Source organism: Manacus vitellinus, unplaced genomic scaffold (genome assembly GCF_001715985.3).
Source record: "Manacus vitellinus isolate BGI_N305 unplaced genomic scaffold, ASM171598v3 scaffold_16_pilon, whole genome shotgun sequence".
Lineage (NCBI taxonomy): Eukaryota > Metazoa > Chordata > Aves > Passeriformes > Pipridae > Manacus > Manacus vitellinus.
Genome location: NW_021939189.1, coordinates 8310489 through 8330485, shown reverse-complemented (window position 1 = coordinate 8330485; position 19997 = coordinate 8310489). Strand labels below are relative to the sequence as shown.

At 47.8% G+C, this 19997-nt stretch overlaps 2 protein-coding genes across 2 annotated transcripts; one reads left to right on the top strand and one right to left on the bottom strand.

Annotated features, from left to right (window-relative positions):
• Nucleotides 1–1062: 1062 nt before the first annotated feature.
• Nucleotides 1063–12380, bottom strand: WDR93 (WD repeat domain 93). The gene is made up of 16 exons (XM_018069689.1): nt 11748–12380; nt 10789–10984; nt 10070–10134; nt 9748–9826; nt 8767–8894; nt 8179–8217; nt 7215–7302; nt 6454–6631; nt 6184–6254; nt 5654–5740; nt 5201–5332; nt 4467–4683; nt 3727–3787; nt 2838–2994; nt 2533–2707; nt 1063–1345 (listed from the first exon to the last, which is right to left on the bottom strand). The coding sequence occupies exons 1-16, from the start codon at nt 12009–12011 to the stop codon at nt 1234–1236; spliced, it is 2049 nt and encodes a 682-aa protein (XP_017925178.1). The 5' UTR covers nt 12012–12380; the 3' UTR covers nt 1063–1233.
• Nucleotides 11951–18457, top strand: PEX11A (peroxisomal biogenesis factor 11 alpha). The gene is made up of 3 exons (XM_018069690.2): nt 11951–12105; nt 13623–13738; nt 15222–18457. The coding sequence occupies exons 1-3, from the start codon at nt 11966–11968 to the stop codon at nt 15785–15787; spliced, it is 822 nt and encodes a 273-aa protein (XP_017925179.1). The 5' UTR covers nt 11951–11965; the 3' UTR covers nt 15788–18457.
• The last annotated feature ends 1540 nt before the right edge of the window (nt 18458–19997 follow it).

Sequence of the window (19997 nt, the reverse complement as noted above, 5' to 3'; positions counted from 1 at the left end):
TGGCACCCTGCATTGGTGCTTCACTCTGTGGGAGGCACTAGAGTGAGACCTAGAAAAAAACAACTCCCCCATGCACACAGATTGGAGTGGTTCCTGGCAGATTTGTCAGATTCCTTGTGGGTTATGCAGTTATCCTGGAAGCACAATCAGTTTGAGAAAGACTGGGGATTTCTCATGGGGTTTATGCTCAAGAAAGCATATGTTTGCTACGGTCGAGAATGGATGTTTTGAGTCATCTCATCTAAAGCCCTTCAGGTTCCAGAGGGCCCCTGACCACCTGAAGAGCAACAAAGATACCCAGTGCAAAACGCAGGTAGGCTCTCAGCTCCCAACTGAGTAACCACAGTTGAGATGCTGTCAGTCTCCCACAGGACTACAGACCTGAAAATATTGACAAGTGACAGACTGACCAGGGAGCCTGCATACCTTTTTGCCCCATCGGTCAAATATACAGGGCAAGCTATTAACTTAATACACTTCTGGAGTAAGAAACAAATGCATGGCATTGTCCCTGACAGTTCTTTGTCCTGTATTGCCTGTAAGAGGGATGCTTCAGCTTTTTATGGCCTTTGACCATTGTGCTGGTCATGTTCCTGGCCTGTCTTTGGCTCAGCACAGCCCTGACTTCTCCGAACCCCTCAGCTTTCTGTCCTGTTCTTTAGTGACATTCTTGGCTCTAACACCAGTTTTATCCCGACCTTAACCCAGAGAGCTTGTCCACACATTTCCAGGCTGCAATTCCTAGCAGTCTTATCCCCAAAGTGCCTGCTTTGAAGTCAAAAGAAACAACTAGCCTGCAGAACAGCCTATGTCAGGCCTGTCACACTCTGCTGTGTCACTGCTGCTTAGCACTGCTATGCTCTGGGGGATGACACCTTCATGGCCAATTTGCTGCCTGCTTTGAAATGATCAGGTTTCTTGTTAAGCACAAGGATGCTGCTGGCTGCCCATCTAGGTGGGAGCAGAAGATGAGACTCACTGGTGAGCCTCAGCAACACAAAGACAGAACAGAGTCTGATAAAATGCCACCCCTATGAAGAGCAAGAGATTTTTACTGAAGAAAAGGTTTTATTAAGGGCCATTGTTATAATAATAACATACCATATTGCTCTGATGCTCCAGGTCTCTGGGAGCGTGATGATTTGAATAGAGTATCTGTCAAAACATCAGTTCTGGATCAGGGGTCTACAGACTGTGATAGAGCAGAGCCTGCCCCTCAGGATGCAAGGCTGGCTACTGCTTCTTCTGTCCCTTCACTTTCTGTTTCTCCTTATCCATGGCAGCTGCTCGTGCCTTCAGACGACTCCAGTACTTAGGCTCTTCCAGTCCCAGCGGGCTCAGCTGCCTAATGAAGGGAGAGAAAGGGTGGTTAAAACAAAAATGTCCCTGACATTCCCCCGGTGCTCAGACAACTCCCCCAGGGGTGCCCGGGGCCCACTACAAATTAAGCAGTTCGACTTCTTGTGTCCAAAAAACCTCAATGATTCCCTCACAAGAATCAACGCTGAAGTTTACTGCTCTTGACAGCAATGACCTCTGAATTACTTGTTGCCTGTAACCTCTGTAGACATAGGTCTCACTGCAGCTGTATTTGCACTGCTCTGGCTTCAGGTCTCAGTTCCCAGGGAGTAAAATAACTCTTCAGTACCCAGGGAGCAAGATATTCCTGGAGGTGGCGTCTCCCCAGTTTTTCTGGTATAAGGCAGACAAGAATCTCCAGCTTTATGAGAAGGAGGGACAGAACTGGTGGCTGGTAACATAGGAGTAATTTTTCTGCACTTAATTAGCCAGACAACACTACAAGATTCACCCTGGAGACAAGGAATTAGGGAAGGCTACCAGGTTGTGCTGTAAGATCATACCTGCACCCACCTGTTACGTTTCAAATTGGAGAATTAAGGCATAGTGAAAAGAAGATAAAAAACATTGACACGGATCTGGCTCCAGGTTCCCAAAGCAGTAATTCAAGGCAAAGGACCCAAAAAAGAGATGTCACAGTGCCATCTAGTGACGGCATCCATGCAATGCATCAGCTAAACTGCGAACTCGGTCCGAGAGTGATGGTCTCAAATCGAAGAACCTCCAAGACAAACCTACTTAAACATCAAATAAACCCGGGAGTGGAGGGGAGAAGAGAGGTATAAACAGACCCCAGCTCTGCCTGGCTGTGGAATCAAAAGGAAAATGCAGACACTTGAGGATCATAATCCATAACAAGCTCGCACGATCTGTGTTGCAGAAAAGCACATTAGAACCAGCAAGCTCTCTCCACCTGGAAAGACAAGCCTGTGGCAGGCATCCTGACTTACATCTGAAGCTGTTGTAGGAAGGAGAGAAGGAGAAGAGGAAAGGTTCTGGGAGGCTGTCAGGAATCCAGCTTCCTGAACATTAACCTTACCCAGACACAAATCTGTCACAGCACACAGAACAACCCAGAGGATCCAGGGTGAGACCTTGCACAAACCTCAGAAACACCAGGGGTTTTACAATAATGCAGGTGCACTTACCTCTCAGGTAGAAGGAGAAACTTACCTATCACGTAAGAAAACGTTACATCTCTCAAACCATGGCAGGTTCTGCAAGGATTTGTGAGGCAAATCTGGTTCCTTTGGGAAAGCCTCCTTCAGTGGGTTGAAATCAAAAAGGAAGATGGTGCTGTGACTGGCTTTGCTCTGTGCCAATTCATTGTCCTGCTGCTGCTCATCTCCTAGACAGAAATGAGCACAGTGAGCTGCTGCATCAGAAGTCATCCAGTAAGAATTATCGAGGATCAGGGCACAGCTGAATGCACCCAGAGATCGTGTATCTATGACCACTCCAAGGTCATAGATACCCACCTCGAAGCAGCAAGCAGGAATTTACACTATCCACTGTGAACACTGGCTGCCAGGGGGATGCTACAGCATGAGAAGGTGGAGTACTGAAGCAGTAAACAGTCTGTGATGTGTCAGTGTTCATCAGGGACACTGTGCCATCCCAGGAGAAGATCAGGACCTGAAACAGCAAACTGACACTTAGAAATAGATGTAAAAGAAGTGAAAAACATTTCCTGGAAAGGACATGGAATGATATTCAGAACTTTACATCCACAACTATGATGCTGGTTTTTTTGCCTGCCCCATAGTCACATGGCAACAGCAGATCAAGAGTAGGTCGTGCAGGGAACTTGAACTGAATTGCTGCACGTTGGGATTGGAAAAGGGCAACAGGGCATATCAGAAACGAACTAGATCCAGCCTTCTGCATGGCTGCTATGGTGAGTGGCTTTTAGTCCTTGTCTCCGCCTTTCTGAGGCCACTTGAAAGGTCTGGCTGGACTTGTGTTTGTAACTTTCTCACCATGATGCCCCCTCATATTTGACCCTGATGCCTGAAGCTTCATGGCTGAACCCTCTCCTCTTTCAGTTGGACCTGTCCATGTGCAGAGGGCCTCAAGTGCCTCCCACCTCAGTGGTCAACTAGAGGGCACAGGTGCCAGGGAATACTGAGCAATGGAAGAGAAACCCTTTGACCATTGCCAGCTACATATAGACCTATAACTGGTGCAGGCAGTCTTCATGCTAAAAGTAGCTGGAGGCTGGGAAAGGATGTGAGGGCAGAACCATATCTGATTGCCCTGTTCTTTATCTTCTAGGTACCCAGTTACAGTCATTACTGGAAACAAGATCCTATGTCAACTGACATGTGTTCTCAGCCAGTTCTCAAGAGATCTGACAGTAATACTCACTGCACTAGGGAAGGCCAGGATGGGCACCACTGCACTGACAGTAAGATTTGGGTCTTCAGGCCTGTAAAAGAACAGGTTTATGTCACTGTTCCATGTACCTGGCAGATACTGAGAGGCTGTGATAAAGACAGTGGCAGTTTGTGGCACACTGGCTGGCATGAAGTTCCAGCCAAGTCCTCTCCCTATACAGACAAAGCCTGTCTCCTTCTGCATAGGAACCCCTGAGGCCTATCCCTGTGCAAACCTGCCTAGGAACTACATTGGAGTTACAAATCTCCTGCCTGCCGTGGAGGCATGGATCCAGAGTCTTCAGGGCAGCAGCTTCCCTTCTCCTCAAACCAAGGGGATAAGTGAACACAAAAATGATAGAAAGATGGCAACAAATGTTTATTTTGACTTTTAGGGGGAAGTTACTCTGTTAAGGGCAAAAAAGAGAAGAAAAAATTCCCCTGGGTACCTGACAGAGACAGAAATAGTTCAACGCCAGCTCTGGAGCTGTGCTACAAGTACTTGTATTTTGGTGCACAGAAGAGCTGAGAAACACCTCTAATTCTGGCATAATCACTGAATTTTAGCACGAGCAAAACCACACTTGCTGATGACAGCAGCATGGCAGAGCCCTCTGGGTAAAAGCAGTAGAAAGTTCTCTACTCTACAGAAATCTGGGGCTCCCTGTTAGACCTGACCACTGTACCCAGGGCTTCTTTGGCTGGAGTGAGGTCTATCAGAGTCCACCTCACCTGTCTGCCAGGAGTGTGATGCTGGACTTCCCAGCCCGGGGTGCTTTCACCAAATAGTAAGAGCTGTCTGTACATAGCACGAGAAGCTGCACAATGGGACAGACAGGATCTGTACCAGGACAAGGTGTGTCATCACTGGCAGCTGCAGAACTCTGCAGAAAGTGGATACTACGGATGAAACGTTCCTCTAGAATGGCAGTTACAGACAGTGGGAATCCTGAGGAAGGAAAAGGAACTGGCAATTTATCCAAGGAAAGCTTAGCTTGGACTGTGGCCTGCTCAGAGGAAGCAGCCACCAGAACAAGCTTGATGGCAGAAGAAGATTCTTCTGCCAGGAGAAACCCTGCATCATGGTAGGATGACACTGGCACTGATGGCAGCCTGAACTGTGATGCCACAACAGTCTCAAAGATGACCTGAGAGTGCAGTGGCAAAGCAGTGACTGGCACTGTCTCCCAGCCTCAGGGCAAGACCATTTTCAGTCCTCCCTGCAGCAGTTCCAGCCCCTGCAGTGCCATGGATGGGAATGGCTCTGCAAGGGCAAGGGAAATCACACTGTGCTGGTGACTTCTGGCCAAGCATCTGATGGACTACTGAATCCAAACTATTTACAGATTTGCTTGTGAACTCACTACCAGCCACTTGTTCATACTAAGCCAGAGCCTCAGGCTCCTAGGGAAGGGAGTAATTTATCCACAGTGATCCCGATACACAGTCCCAAAGGGCAAGCTCACCTAGGTGTTTATCCCAAATAGTTATTGTTGCATCTTCACCTGCCAGTGCCAGGTACCTGGAGCAGGAACTGACAGCCGAGCATGCAATTGGAGCTGCACAAGGCCACACAACATCAGGTTTCAGATCAGAGTCTAAACAGAATGACATGAAGAGACACAACTGTAAGAAGGTGCAGAGCATTCTCTCTCATGGTACTAGCATCCATTTTCCCAATAAAACACGCACCATTCTGCAGTCTCCTCCCAGAGTGGCTTCACTAAAAAGACTGTCAGCCTGTGCAACACAGAGCCCCACAATCCCAATGCCAGTCTAACCCAGAAGATATGAGTCAGCTCTCCTCCCAATTCCTCATTTCCCTGAATCACAAAGACCTGGCAGAATGACAGCCACTGGCCACAGAACACTCCTACTCCCCACAGAGTGCTCTGCTAGAGAAAGCAAGACTTTCTTACCCACTTGCTCATTGAGTGGATGATTAAGTAAGTACAAGCAGAAATTGTGGTTTCCACCCCAGTGCACACCAATGCCAGCTGGAACATCTGGTACAGAGAAGAGGACAACAAAAAGAGAAGGAGACTTGAGACAAAGAAAGGAACAATCCAAGACAAAAAACATCATTAAAAAGCTCTCATTAGAGCATTCATGGTTTCCCTGATGGAAAATCTGCTCATACAGAAACTAAACCAGATAACCTCTCCCTTTGTTTGTAATTTTTATCTTACCTACGTGCCTCCAGTTTTTGGGTGTTTTTTGGGGGTAGTAGAGTTGTGGGCTTTTTTTTAAACTATGGAGATAAGTTTTTTTACTCCATGCTGGTAACTGACTAACAAGTCTTAAGGATGACAGTTTTACCCAGGCTTATGTCCTTGGAGATGGAATTTATAAAGTGAACCCAAGCCAGAACCACTGAGCTCTAAGTGGAGCTCAACATCATGCAAACAATGTACTTCATAGATTAACAGCTTTTTCCCATTTGGATTACCTGGTTGTACTTCCATATCAGGTCCCACCTGTAGGACCTGGCTAGGCAGAAGGAAATGAAAGGTAGCATGTCTGAAAAAAAGGAAGAAATATATGTAAAAGAAAGGCTTTTATAAGAGCACAGCACTGTGACAAGACCTGAAATGTCTGCAGCCCCCTGCCATGAAGCCTTGGGATGAAGGAGGCAAAGACAGAGGCTTCCATCTACACTTGCTGAGTGCCCTGTGTTGATGACTCATGGACTGAAATCCTGGTTGGTGCTCCCACTCACCTGGGGACCTCCTCCTTGATCACACCCTCAGCCTCCAGATACTCCCGGTACGTGCTACGGAATATTGTTTCCTGCAGCTCCCACTGGAAATCCTTGATCAGGTGATTGTACCCCAAGCCAAGCATGCTGCCATCATCCACTTCCTTCAAGGCATCCAGTGGGCTTTCAAAACTACTGCCTGGATTGAGAACACAAAGGGAAAAGGCACGACCCTGGAGGAGCAGACAGCATGGAGGCATTTTGACTATCCCTCCTTTGGGATGGCATTGTCTTGAAGCAGGACACTGCAACTGCTGTGGGAATTTCCATATCACTAGTCCATTTTCCAGTATTTGAAGGCAGGGACTAGGGCAAGACTTCTGAGGACCCTGCTCACCTTGCCTTTCTGTGGCATTCTCCCAGCATAAAGTCTGTTCCCTCCACATCCTCAGTATTTTCCTATAAATCCAGAGTGATGAACTAGGGGTGCTGTCAGGGTCCAGGAAGCAACCTCCTCCCTCTCCAATGACACTGAAGCCAAGGGTATATGACACCCGCTTTGAGACACACTGAAATATTTTGTGCTGACAAGGATGACACGTGAGATGGCCCAGTAGGAAACAACTCCCAGTACAGGATTACATGTGACTAGAAAGACAAGTCAGGAGGGGACCATGGAGCATGTTACTGAAACTTTCTGACCTGTTCTATATTTATAAGGGCCATGATTCTTTTGCCACCTAAAACAGGCTGCAGGTTGCACATAGAGAATGAGTTCTGACCTGTAATGGGTTTGGGTGGCTTCACTGTCAGCAGCAGCACTGGGAGATCCAGCTTTGGACCATCTTGGTTTGTAGACACTGGAAAGTCCTGCAACGGAAAAGTGTTGAAAACTGCATTGTGCACTACACTGATGAGTTTTCAGCTGTTCATGGGAATCAAAGGCTTCCTAAAGAATGTGTATGCAAAGGTTGGCTGGCACTGTTTAGGAGATACTGGGTTTAGGCTCATTCTTCAGGCCAAAACACAGAAGCGTCGCTCCTTTCTCAACAACAGGGGACAACATTACAAAGGATGTCCTGTACAGACTCCTGGTTTTGTGCCATCTCTGAATTATTCTTGTTGCAGCACAGGCCTGTGTGAGTCACAGCAGTGCTCAGAAAATACAGGGGGGAAAAAAGAAAGGAAAATAAGCAGGACTAAAGGTTGAGGGGTGCTAATGAAGACAAGAACCAGATTTTACTTCATAGAACCCAGGACTGGAAAAGGTGACTTATATGCTTAGCTGGAAATAGAAAATTGTAACAGGGGACCAGTACTGGCATGTGCCCACCATCACCACCCCACACACATTTAGACCTGGCTAAACAGAAAAGGTCTGCCTAAATAATCAACCATGTCTGAGAAGGAAGAGGCAGGAACTTGGGTAGTTTATATGGAATCAGCAAAGAGGGACTGCCTAGGTGTTTGCTTTTGGCTCAGCTAAGTTAAGGGGTATGTTTTGCCCTAAAGTCAGGGCTGAGAAGCAGCTCCCTCTTAAATGTCCAGGAAAGTCTTTGCCAAAGAAAGAGGAAACAGTTAGGAGGCAGGTATCACAGGGGGTTAGCTGGAGGTGCTGGTCACGACATGCCTGTGTGTTGAGAGGTGAAATCTAGCAGGGTGAAAGTGATAGAGGGGATGGTTATGCCCTGACTCAGCATTTAAAATTCCCCATAACAGCTCAGGATAGTCACTGAGGGCACTTACCATCTCTGCAGAACTGTCTTCATGCAGTTCCTGAGTTTCCTGCCCAAGAACCAGAGGTGACAGTGGTTAGGGCACACAGACAGAGACTCTGTCCTGCTCAGGTGGGTGAGGCCGTTACCCACCAGGCTCCTCATGTTAGGTAGTCTAAAACACAAACCCTGGCTCAGGGCCAGACTCCCCCAGGGAGGCATCCTGCCTGATTCCCACTCCACCTTCCCCCAGTAACATAAGAGAGAAGCCCTGTGGGAATACCCTTACACAGGGCCCTCTCAAATGGGGCAATACTGCTGGGAAATCAGCTGCCAGTTTCAGGGAGGGGCAGCAGGAACACTAACCCTGGGACCAAGGGAATCTGGTTGGAAAGCCTGTCTTGGGAGAGTAAACATGGCCCAATAACACAAAGGCCTTATGAAATGTGGGATGGGCAGCTGTAGTAGTTGTAGAGACACACACCATCCCCTTGGGCCAACAGACTTGTTCAGCCTGTATCTTGCTGTCACTGTCTGCAGCAGCAAGGCTTGGGGAAAGACCTGTGGGCAAAAGGCTGTAAGGAAAAATAGCACAGTGGGAGATGGAACTGTTTTGTACCGCAGATGTACGGCTTGGCCTCCTCTCACTGCAAGCCAGCCCTGCTGCAGCTTCTGAGTTCTCTTCCATCTCCCTCAGCCAGGAATCCTTAGGCAATTGGTAGATCTCCAGCCAAGCTTTTGTGCTGTCTGCATTGGGAAACCATGTTGAGCAATTAGAAATGAGGAGAAAAGGTCTTTCAAGCAAGCAGCCTCTGTTATCGTGTATTTTTTGAATATAAAATCTCTGAACTCCATGCAGTCCACCTCTCCTCCCACTGAAGGCCTGACATGCTTGACTGAGACTCACATCTCAGCCTCCAGCTCAAGTCCTTGAGGTCCCATACCCACCAAAGAAATTCCATGAAGCTACTCAGTCAAGAATTTGACCTGTAGCCTCTGAGTAGCAGAGCAGAAAGTAGAAAGTGAGAAGTGGTCTCACATTAGTTCTCTGTGGATGCTACATATCTCATACTCAGCATGTGTCCAGGCAGATTCCACCAAACATGGGTCCAGAAAACCTGCCTGCAGTGGATTCACTAAGACAACTGCCATGAAACAGAAGAATGTTGTAGCAAGGAGTTTCTTGTCAAGTTTTTAGAAATTCTCTATGCTGTCTGACTTTTGTCTACTGAGAAAATTCTTCGGTCTACCTATTCCCAGTGTAAAAGTGAGCCATGGCAAAACAGAGGAAAAACTGATCTTGGGACTCCTGGAGAGGAAGGGGAAATCTGCTTTCTGAGCCTTCTGGGAGCTGGGAACTGCACTGACTGGTTCCAGACAGCTCACTTTTAGGATCAGTCCTGGTCCCCATCAAGCCTTTTAGAGAGGACAGGGAGTGGTAGGAGCAGCTCTCTAAGCTGGAGGAGGGACTGGGAGGGTTATAACAGGATCCCTGTGTACCCAGAACATTTGCAGCATTTTAAAAGCATTGCTGCTGGCCCCTCTGCTGTGTGACAGAACACAGCAGTTGTCACCCAACACACCATGTTTCTGCACTTGCCTTGCAGCAGGACTCCTGCGTAATCACCGCCCGGGGACAGCACCACCTCCACACAAGTGCTTCTCTTGCTGATATCCCCCTGCCAAAGGAAAACAGGCTGGCATCAAAGCAGGATCATTGATTCAGGGAGCTCCATGGCCTTTACACAGCTCTCAGCAGGCTGAAGGCCAGGCAGATTGTTGGAAAAATGGGAATAAATATTGGGCAGCACTCTTGGAGTGCTGCCGCCCGTGGCAGAAATTCCTGATGGCAATTAGTACTCCTCATGATTGATTACTTACCAGCCTGTGCCCAGGGTCTATGGAATTAACTCAGTACTTACCACTTCATTTAGGGCTTTAACGAGCAGGAAGCTTTCCTTATGAAAGCAGAAGAGCCAGACAAGCCCTGGAATAGAAATACAGAAGTAGCAGGAGGAGGAGGAGAAAAGTGAACAGATGGTAGCCATGGTTTTGGGAGATGGTTGTTACAACATGTGCAGGAGAGTGAACAGGACTACATTTTTTTCCTGGGCTCAAGGAACAATATCCCACTGTTTCCAGCACTAAACTTTTGCTGGCTTCCTTATGCCATCACCAGCAAACATTTGATTGTGCATGGAGATGGTTAAGCCAGTTTGAAAAGTATCTCCACCAGAACTAATAGGTTTCAGTTGAACCAACAAACTAATCTTTTTCCCACAGGGAAATCACAGGTGCAGAAACAGTCGTGGGCAGGAGGTCATACCAAGCAGTGGCTCTTTCTGTCCAGTCCAAGGTGTTCCTAAAATTTGCTGTGCTTCACCCTCAGCTCTGCACCTGCCTCTCCTGCTCCAGAGAGGACATCAAACCCACACCCTGTGCTAATCACAAGGCCCTAGGGCCACTCTGTCACCCTACAACCTGATAGGTATCTAACGCCCTCTTTGCAGGGCTTTCTAGGAAACCTGTCAGCCACCCTAATGTTCCTCCTGATTTAGCACTCTTCCATAATGCAGCTGCCTATTCAGCTCCAGAGCACAGTTATCCCTGGCTAGGGCAAGGAAATCCATGTCACACTAACCCATTTCATCCACAGCAAGCAGGACATGGCTCTCATTCCCCAAATCCGAGGCATGGAGGGCACAGATCTCTGTCTTGACTGCATCCCAAGCACAGATTTCCTTACAGTCACATGTGCTGAAGGCAGCCAGGCCATCAGACACACCAACGAAGATGTATTTTCCAGACACTGCAAGGCAATTGGCTCTTCCAGTCACCTACCAAGAAAGGGAAAACATGAGTGTAGTACCTGACTGCCTTCCCAGAGGAAGACACATCAGCCATGCTAACGATATACTCACGGCCTTTCACCAACAGAAAATGATGATTTATTCCATAAGGGAAAAATTTTGACATGTGCTTTCATGAGAAGAGCAGGGGAGCATCAGAGAGAAGGCTCTCATCTCTGTCACAGAGATTGTTTTGTGTTGGGAATGAGAAAGTTTGTTCCCACCTTTCCCCTTCCCATAAACAGGAGGGGCTTTAAAGGCCAAGAGCTCAGGAGCACTCAGCCTTCTCACTGCTAACACAGAGCTGTGCTGAACCCCTCCAGGCAGCTGCAGCACACCAGTGTATCCTCCTGGATTCTCTACATAATGATGGAGAAGGCAGCACTGCCCTTCTGCTCACAGTGCTCCCATTGGAGTATTCATCACAGCACAGGGCTGAGCTTGCCCATTTATGTGCTACTGGCTAATTACCTTCTCCTCAGCAGACAAGGGTGGAGCCAGCCTGGGAAGCACAAGGTGAATTTAGTGTTTAATATCGGCTTCTCTCTTTTCAGAGAGGTGTGATAGACGAGTGGGAAGCAGAACCTGCCAGACAAGCTTAGAAACTGCAGGCTTTTAAAGTGAACTAGTGAGATGGTGGCAGATCCTGAGGAAGGTCATGAACAGAAGAATGTAAAGTCAACTGAAGGGATATTCTTTAGGAAAGCTGCTACAGTGGTTAATGCTGTCCCTGGTGTGGGGGGCTCTGTACCTGGAATTCAGCTGTAGGAGAGCATTTCGTGGGCTGGACTTTCTGTTTTTGTGCTTCTCGGAGCATCTCCCTTCTCTCAATGATTTCCATAGCACTCTCAAAGACCTGCATCACCACTTTGTTGATCATCCTGAAGGGCTGAGGCAACGCATTGCACTTCCGATCAGGATCCTGCAGGAAGAAATCTTCCTCATCATCCTTCGGCCAGTCCTTTTCAGATGGTGGGGGAATCTCCAGGGGATGCCTCCGGATATTCGCAGCCATGGCTCTGCCCTTCCAGGTGCAAAGCACACCACAGATGCAGGAATCACCCTGGGTGCAGAAGAATGAAGAGTCCTGCAATATCTACTTTATTGAGGTAATGGGGGAAAAGATGATTAATAATCTCTAAGGGGGAGCTCCTTTCAGTACTGGTAGCCAGAGCAACCCTGTTCTGTACAGCTCGTTTCTGCTCGTATCCCCTCTGTTACCCAGGGGTTTTGTCCTGCTCTGGGAATATCAGTCACACAGGAATCTGCAGGCTGCCTGTGGGGAAAAGGGAGCCTAAAAAACTTCGGCACGAGTTTGTATAAAAATGATAACAAAGCTTCAAAAATATTAGCTTGAATTAATAGACTTATTCGGCCTGGGAAAAAAAAACCCGACAATTAACTTGGAAGAGCGGGTGTTTCCACTGGAAGTTATAAACTTCATTTCCAAGCCACTGGGATGCTTTCATAAGCCTTCACCCCACCGCCGTCAACCGCACACAATCGGCCTGACCTGGAGTGGGGCCGGAGGCCGAGGGTCCGGGCCGTGTCTCTCCAGCTTTCCGGCGGAACTCGCCGCAGGAGCCGCGCGGCACTGCCCGGGCGGGGGAAGCCTTTAGCGGTGACACCGTCGCGGCCCCGCTGTGACGGTGCGCCGTGGTAACGGCGGCGCTCGCTGCGGCCCCCCCCGTAGGCCGCGGCCGGGGAACGTGGCCCGCGCCATCCGCGTTCCCCCGGCGGGGCGGGGCGCCGGGGCGCAGCGGGGCCGGAGCGGCCGCTGCCCCGCACGCACAGCTCCTGCGGTGCCGCCGGGCCATGGCAGCGGGTTCCGGTGGCTTCACCAACCGCTTGCCAAGGGCCCGCGACCAGCTCTTCGGTGAGTGCGAGCACAGCTGCCTCTCTCTGCCCCCGGGGGGGGTGGGGGGGGCGGCCCCGGCCCGCGCCCCGGCCCCCCGCCCACGCGCCCCTCGGCCCCGGCCACGCACACGCACACGCGCACGCACACGCACCTACCCTGGCACTGCGGGGGGACCCTCGGATCGGGCTTTAGGCTCGGACATTAAGCTTTACTCTGTCCAGTTCTGGGCTCCTCAGTACAAGAGACAAGGAGCTGCTGGAGGTGGTCCAGTGGAGGCCACAAAGATGGAGAGGGGTCCGGAGCATCCCTGTTCTGAGGAGAGGCTGAGGGAGCTGGGCCTGATTAGTCTGGAGAAGACTGAGAGAGGATCTCATTAATGTGTACAGATGTCTCAAAGGGGTGTCAGAGGATGGTGTCAGACTCTTTTCGGTGGTGCCCAGCGACAGGACAAGGAGCAAAGGCCATAAACCAAAGCACAAAAAGTTTCACCTCAACATGAGGAAGAACTTTTTTCGATTGAGGGTGGCAGAGCACTGGAACAGCTGCCCAGAGACGTCATGGAGTCTCCCTCTCTGGAGACATTCCAAACCCACATGGACACGTTCCTCTGTCACCTGCTCTAAGTGACCCTGCCTGGCAGGGTGATCTCCAGAGGTCCCTTCCAACCTTAAATCTGTGTTCCTGTGAAATAAACCCACCCTGCTGCTGCCATCCCATGATTGTCCATGTCTCACCTGTGTCCCATTCTCCTCGTTTTTTCCCTTCCAGAGCCACTCAGTACACATGCATGTTGCTTAGCTATTTAATAAAGAATAAGGCCGATAAAAAGAAGCTGGTAATGAAACTCAAGCAGTTGGAATCTAGCATGAGCTCTGGCCGGAAAAGTAAGTACCTGCTGTCTAGAGGGATAAAACCTTCTTTACTTGCTCCTTCCAGCAAAACAGCTCCTGGCCTTGTGTTTTCTGTAGTTAACCACAAAGCTCTTTTAGTGTATTTACAAAGTTGTCAACAGGCCTTATCCCTGCCATGGCTTGCCAGGCTGGGTACGGCCAAATAGACACTTCTTTTTTCCTCAGCCTCCTCTCCAACTGGGCAGTCAGAATTTTGCTGAAAGAATGAGAGTAAGAAAAGTTAACAGTCAGTTTGCTGCAGAGGTGGAGTTGTCATCTCTGTTCAAGGACAGACCAGAGTTACAAGGCAAGGCTGTCCAACTGCGTGCTCATTAGTCCTTCCAGCTGATGGGCTGAGACAACCCAGAGTTAAAGATCATCATCCCAATAAAATCAGCTCTGAAGGACCATCCTTCAATATGGCTTTTTATATATATAATTTTTTTTATGTCCTACTTCACATATTAATTTTCTCTAGCATTTATACTCTACTAAATCACCTACCCTCCATGCTTTCCTCACAGTCTGTTTGCATCACTCCATTCTGTGTCAGGGCTGCATCCACAATGGTTACGCTGTTGCTGTAGTTGTATCACTTGCTTTCAGGCTGATCTTACACCTACTTACCAGTTGCTCAATTCTGGAACAGCTGCAACGCATGAAGCAAATATTCTAATTTAATGTGTTGCCATGGGTTTGTTTATTATTCCAGTTTGCTCCAGAGTATGGCATTTTCTAGTGGAGAGGCCAGCTGGTTTATCAACAGAGCCATAATTCTCTTGCTTCTTCTAAACAAATCACTAATAGACATCAGGCCTAAACTCAGGGCTCTGGTAGTTCCACCAAGCTCAGATGCTGCCAACATCTGTCACTGTGACAGTGCAGCAGGGTGTAAAAAGTGTTTTGCATAATATTGCATTAACATTCACGGGGACATGCCACAGGTGAACTCAGGTATGCCATATATTGTAGCTTGAAATGGAATACACCGTTCCACACAGTTTGCAGGGAACTATGTGTCTCTGATAAATTCATGGGAGGGATTTGTGCTCAGCATGCGAATCACCAGCTTTCACAAATGCTTAGGAAAGCTGAAGCTCCTGGTTGCAATAGGATTAATGCAGCAACATCTCGTGTCCACAGAGTTAGGTGAAATCCAGTGAAATGTACAGCTGAGATTAGAGGCTCTGTTTGTGTCCCCTTATTTCTGATGGTGACTCCTGCAGACCCAAGGGTGACACTGGTCCAGAGGACACCCAGGCGCTGAGAACAGAGTGGCAGGAGGGGCTGCAAGTCTGGCTATTGACAAAATCCGTGTGTAGGTCCTGGGCTCATGGTGTTCACACAGAATTGAGATGTTTAGACCCCATTCCTCACTAATACCAGCAAGTACTTAAGCATACAAACACCCAAAGCCCTCTAAGTTTTTTTAAAGCATAAGAGCAGGCCATGCTAACCTCTGTGGGGTTTCTTGCAGTGTTCAGACTGGGCAACATGGTGCACGCCTTGGTGGCAGCCAGGAAAACTGCAGAGCTGCCAGATGTGGTTCCTCGTTTCTGCCTCACAGCCTCCAACCTGACCCGTGCCCTGTACTTCGTGTGCGACGCCGTGCTCTGGGTGAGGAGCGTCGGGCTCCAGCCCGACATCGACAAGCCCAAGTGGAGCAATTGGGCCACCAAGTGCTACTACTACTCAGTCCTGCTGAATCTAGCCATGGACTGGTATGAGATCTCCCAAAGGCTGGAACAAGCTGCACAGGAAGAAAAGGCAAAGGAGAATTCCTGCTGGGACAAACACAACGGGGAGCTAAACTGTGTGAAATGTGGTGGTTCGCGCAGTTTTCTCCTCCTGCTCTTTCAGATCCTGAAAAGAAATCCTCCTTTGCTGCTGGACTTGGTGAAGAACCTCTGTGATCTCTCAGGCCCTTTGGATACACTGGGAATCTACAAGACCAACCCAGGAGTGATTGGCTTCTGCGGTGTCCTCTCCTCCCTGGTGGGGATCCTCACATTAGCAAGCCCACATCTGAAGCTTAAACAGTGACATGAAAGGAGCTGCATAGTATGAGGCTGCAGCTTTGATCCTCTGATAGATTTTTATCTTCATAAGGCACTTTCAAATGAACCTGTCTTACAATAACCTCAAGATTAATTCTGTCCTTTGAATAAGTGAATTCTACCCTTCTTCCTTCCCTGTGCCTTTGCAGATGAGTTTGGTGCCATTACACACCCCCTAATGGAGTGGAGATAGGAAAAGGCAGAGTAATATTTCACCAGCAGAAACAAGACTTGGAACATGGCTGCTAGATAAGGAAATATTCCTTTATTTTCATACAGGGTTGTGAAATAGCTGCATAGGCAACTGTCATAGGTACATGACTGATGACTAATCATGTTTACACTGGAAAGCTGCAATTCACTAATTCAAGATTTCTACAGTCAGATTGTCTGTACTGGGCTCAGGCAAGTTAGGAGCTGCTGTTAAAATGGCCTGAAGTCAAGGATGTTTTGATGGGTTTGGGTTGATGGATCCTGTTTCCTGCAGGCAGTGGTCTGGGTGCAGTGTGATGGTAACTGAAGAGTGGTATGATCTGACCTTTGATGATCTCTGTGGTGTGCACTGGTGGTGCTGGAGCTGTAGTCTAGTGAGTGCCAACTTGTGTCCCAAGAAATCAGCACTTTCTTCTTTTCCTTTGATACTGTGAGCCAAGGACCATTGGCCAGTGACTCTGACTCCTCCAGCAGGCCATGGCTGAGGGTTTTGGTGAAGGACAGTGTGTAGAGAAGCTCATTTGATTGTTGGTGATGCCATGATTTGTAGGGAACTGGGTTTCCAAAACTGTGAATCTGAAACCACTCATGAACACAAAACCTCCCATTACACAAGCACCTGAACTTCCAAACCACCGTGACTGCAAGTGCAACAATTTTCCATTAATTGTGTTGTGATAAGGAGCTTATTTTGCAGTTTTAATTTTACATGAAAAATTTCAGTATAATAAGGAGTTTGGAACCTGCAGTTAAGGAGAGAAGCCTGGCTCAGAGCTAGTTGAGTCAGACAGACTGCAAGGGTGTGTTTCTAATTGTGTAAGCTCCCAGAGGGAAGGGAATGGAGCTAGTCACGATAATATCTGGATCCCCTGTGAGAAAAGCTTCTTACTGAATTTGGGCATTTATGGTTTAGATTTTCCTATCTGGTCCTCCCTATCCTCCCTGTTCATGACCACAAGATTTCTTGTGTGTTCTCTTGCTGGCTGAATGGGTTTTACCATTTGAAAATGCCTCATATTTGCCCTGCAAGTGCATTATTGTTCATCACTGACCTCACTGGGAATGATGCCTGGCAGTACAATTAGGTTAAAAGAGAAATGCTGTGTCCAGCTGTCTAACATGGCATACAGTCTTTGCTGCTCCTGACTTTGCAGAGTACCAGTTTGGACACCATCTGAGAAAAAATGCACATTATATAGGAGATAAAATTAACATTTTTCTTCATCAGAGTGAGGCCTGTGTGTTCTACTTTCTGGTGTAAGAACTTCATGTTTAATCTATCAGGAGATGTGAACAGACACTCTTACCTGGACCAAAGTGTTCTCTTATTATTTCTGATGCTATCTGAAAACAGAAATTAAAAGATGCTGGTCTCTTTTATTAAAAGGCAAAGGTTATGGAATTAAGTAGGCAGGTAAGGCAGTGCCCCAGTTTACCTTAAGTCATTGTGGCTGGGCTTGGAATTACTTCCAGTTTGAATATGAAGTGTTAGCCTGCCAGTGAAGTGTTTGAAAAGAAAGAGGTTGCTGGGCAGGATAATTAAGTGTTCTTGAAGACCAGATGTGGCCTGCAGCAGCTCTTCTTTTTAATATGGAAATGAATAGCATTAAAAGTAGAGCATACTGGCAGTTCAGACCATAATGGAGCATTGTGCATGGGATATATTGTATTCAAGGGCTTCCTCTCCTTTATAACAATGGATTTTTTTTGTTTCATTCTCTGTTTGCCTTTGATCTCCTGGCAATATGGAACTCATCCCTGCCTTGGTGAGATTTGATCATTGTCCCAGTGTGTAGGAACCCCTGGAAGGAAGGAAGAGCAGTCTTGATTATCTGACAGTGGAGGTTTGGCCACCTTTTGTCTACAAAATTCCATCTTCTTGCAAAAAAAAAGTGTTTTCAATCCCACCCAGGAGAGCTCTCAGATGCAAAATACTTCACAAAATACTTGTGTGTGAACTGCTTTCTCTTTCTCTCTTTTACTTTGCAGGGAAAGGGAAAGATGTTGATAGTGATGTAGCCCCTATGCCCTGCAGAGAAGGGTGGGTTTTTCCCTGTGCAAGCAAACACTGTGCAAAGCCAGCCAGGCTTTGATGTTTCTCCTGTGGGTACTGGCATGGATTAGCAAGTACAGCCTTAATGTGGGAGATGGGGGGGTGAGCTTTCAGCCTGTCTGAGCCTTACCTGTCCCATTCTACATGATGCAGGCTGGAACATACAGGAGTAGCTCTGTTTACTGGATGTTAAGCACTAATATTTGCCTTCTGCTCCCCAGCTGGAGGCTGGTGATTTAAGGTACCTTAATGTAATGTGACTGAAGCCATAGAATCATGATCATATGGAGAAAATCCTTTTAGTGCCTTTTTTTGTATCTGTTTCTAATACAGCAGTTGAAATAAGGACAAGATGTTTGAACACAAGCAATAAACTGCAATGAGTGTTGAGACCATGTCTGTGTGTGTAACTTGGTGGTATAAAGATATGCTGAAGGAGGGAGGATTCCTCCCACCTCCGAATTTTGTGGTGATACTGTTCAAGAAACATTGTCTCTGGTTGGGTTCTAGAGCTTTCCTTCTGCAGTAGCCAAGTGGCAGCCAGATTCATCTGGCTAATTTACAATCCCTATTTCAGCTGCAAAAATATGATTACCAGATAAAACTGCATCTGTGGAATGCCCTGAAGCCAAGTGACATTTTGGGAATTGCCATCAGCTGCCCTTGAGTACCAGCAGTGAGGGTGAGGGTTGGAACCTTGTGCCCAGTGTAGGCAAGCTGTGGTGAAAGGAATGGGTGCACCTGCATTTTCAGTATCTTATAAACAGCTTTTCATTTGGATGGTCATAATTTAATGATAAATGCCAATTCAGGGCACGGAGCAAAGGGTAACATCTCCAGTAGAGATGGCAAGGGGTGGAGCCAGGATAACGATTAAACTGAGTTTACTGTTAGCTCCTATCCCCTGTAGTAAGGGCCTCACGACCTTGGAAGCTCCAAAATGTCAGCTCCTGAACAATGTATAAAGCATTGCATTCAGCAATGTTTTAGCAAGAGTTTCCTCCTGGATTAGTGGCCTTATACACATTTTGTAATGGAAACAGTTAGCAAGAGAATGGTCATCTTCTGCTTACAGACAAGGCCTTCCTTGTTAACACTGTGCTTGGGATGATATTTCAAGGAATTCCAAAGGATTCCCAGGTGAGTGGCAGGAATGATCAAACGTTAAAAACCAGCAGTTCCAGGGAAACACCAAATGAACCAGTTCTGTAGAGGAAGGGTGACTAGGGGAGGGTGTGTGAGGTCTTCAAGTGTCTAAAAGGTTTTCTGCCTAGAGAAAGGCAATAATTTGGTCTCTAAATCCATCCAGGAGGTAACATGATTATATTGCAGCAAAGAATTAAATCACACTTAATTTTTGAACTGCAAGTAAAATAAAAGTCTAAATAGATTGCCCTGGAAAGCAGTGCTTAAAAAAAAACTGGACAGGCATCTGTCAGCAGTGGTTATGGGGTTGCTGATCCTGCATGGAAATGGAGTTACCTCCCCAGCCCCCTCCCAGACCAAAGTGTAAAGAAGTCTTGCTGGGCTTTGGGGATGTGGCTTATCCCCTCACCGTGGTATGTTAATGGTACAGAGGAGACTGCAGAGGCAAGGGTGTGAAACTGCTTCCCTGCACCCCACAGATCCACAGAACTCTAAATGTTGCCTGCAGGGACACAGGAAGCATTTCTGGTGTGAGCTGGAGCGGTGGGGTGGTGGAGGCCGTGGTACCTTTGCACTGCAGAGCCTGGGGCTGGCACAGCCTTTGCCCCAGAGGAAGGGGAGGGACTGATCGAAGGCGTTAGTAGGGCAAAGGCTGTGTTTTCAGTTGATCCTGACTCCAGCCAAGGCAGAGAGGAGGTTGGCATGCCCCCTGCACTTTTAGCCAGGCCAGCAGGGCTGGAAAAAGTCTCAGTGCCAAGAGAGCAAACTTTTGAGCAGGCTGATG

Excerpts from the sequence above, each read along its gene's own strand:
- PEX11A (XM_018069690.2), top strand. The coding sequence starts at position 11,966 with ATGGTGGGGGAATCTCCAGGGGATGCCTCCGGATATTCGCAGCCATGG. Across the intron at positions 12,106-13,622 it reads GCAATATCTACTTTATTGAG|AGCCACTCAGTACACATGCA; the intron begins GTAATGGGGGAA and ends TTTCCCTTCCAG. Across the intron at positions 13,739-15,221 it reads CATGAGCTCTGGCCGGAAAA|TGTTCAGACTGGGCAACATG; the intron begins GTAAGTACCTGC and ends GGTTTCTTGCAG.
- WDR93 (XM_018069689.1), bottom strand. The coding sequence starts at position 12,011 with ATGGCTGCGAATATCCGGAGGCATCCCCTGGAGATTCCCCCACCATCT. Across the intron at positions 10,135-10,788 it reads GCTTGCTGTGGATGAAATGG|GGCTTGTCTGGCTCTTCTGC; the intron begins GTTAGTGTGACA and ends TTTCTATTCCAG. Across the intron at positions 5,741-6,183 it reads TGATATGGAAGTACAACCAG|ATGTTCCAGCTGGCATTGGT; the intron begins GTAATCCAAATG and ends TCTCTGTACCAG.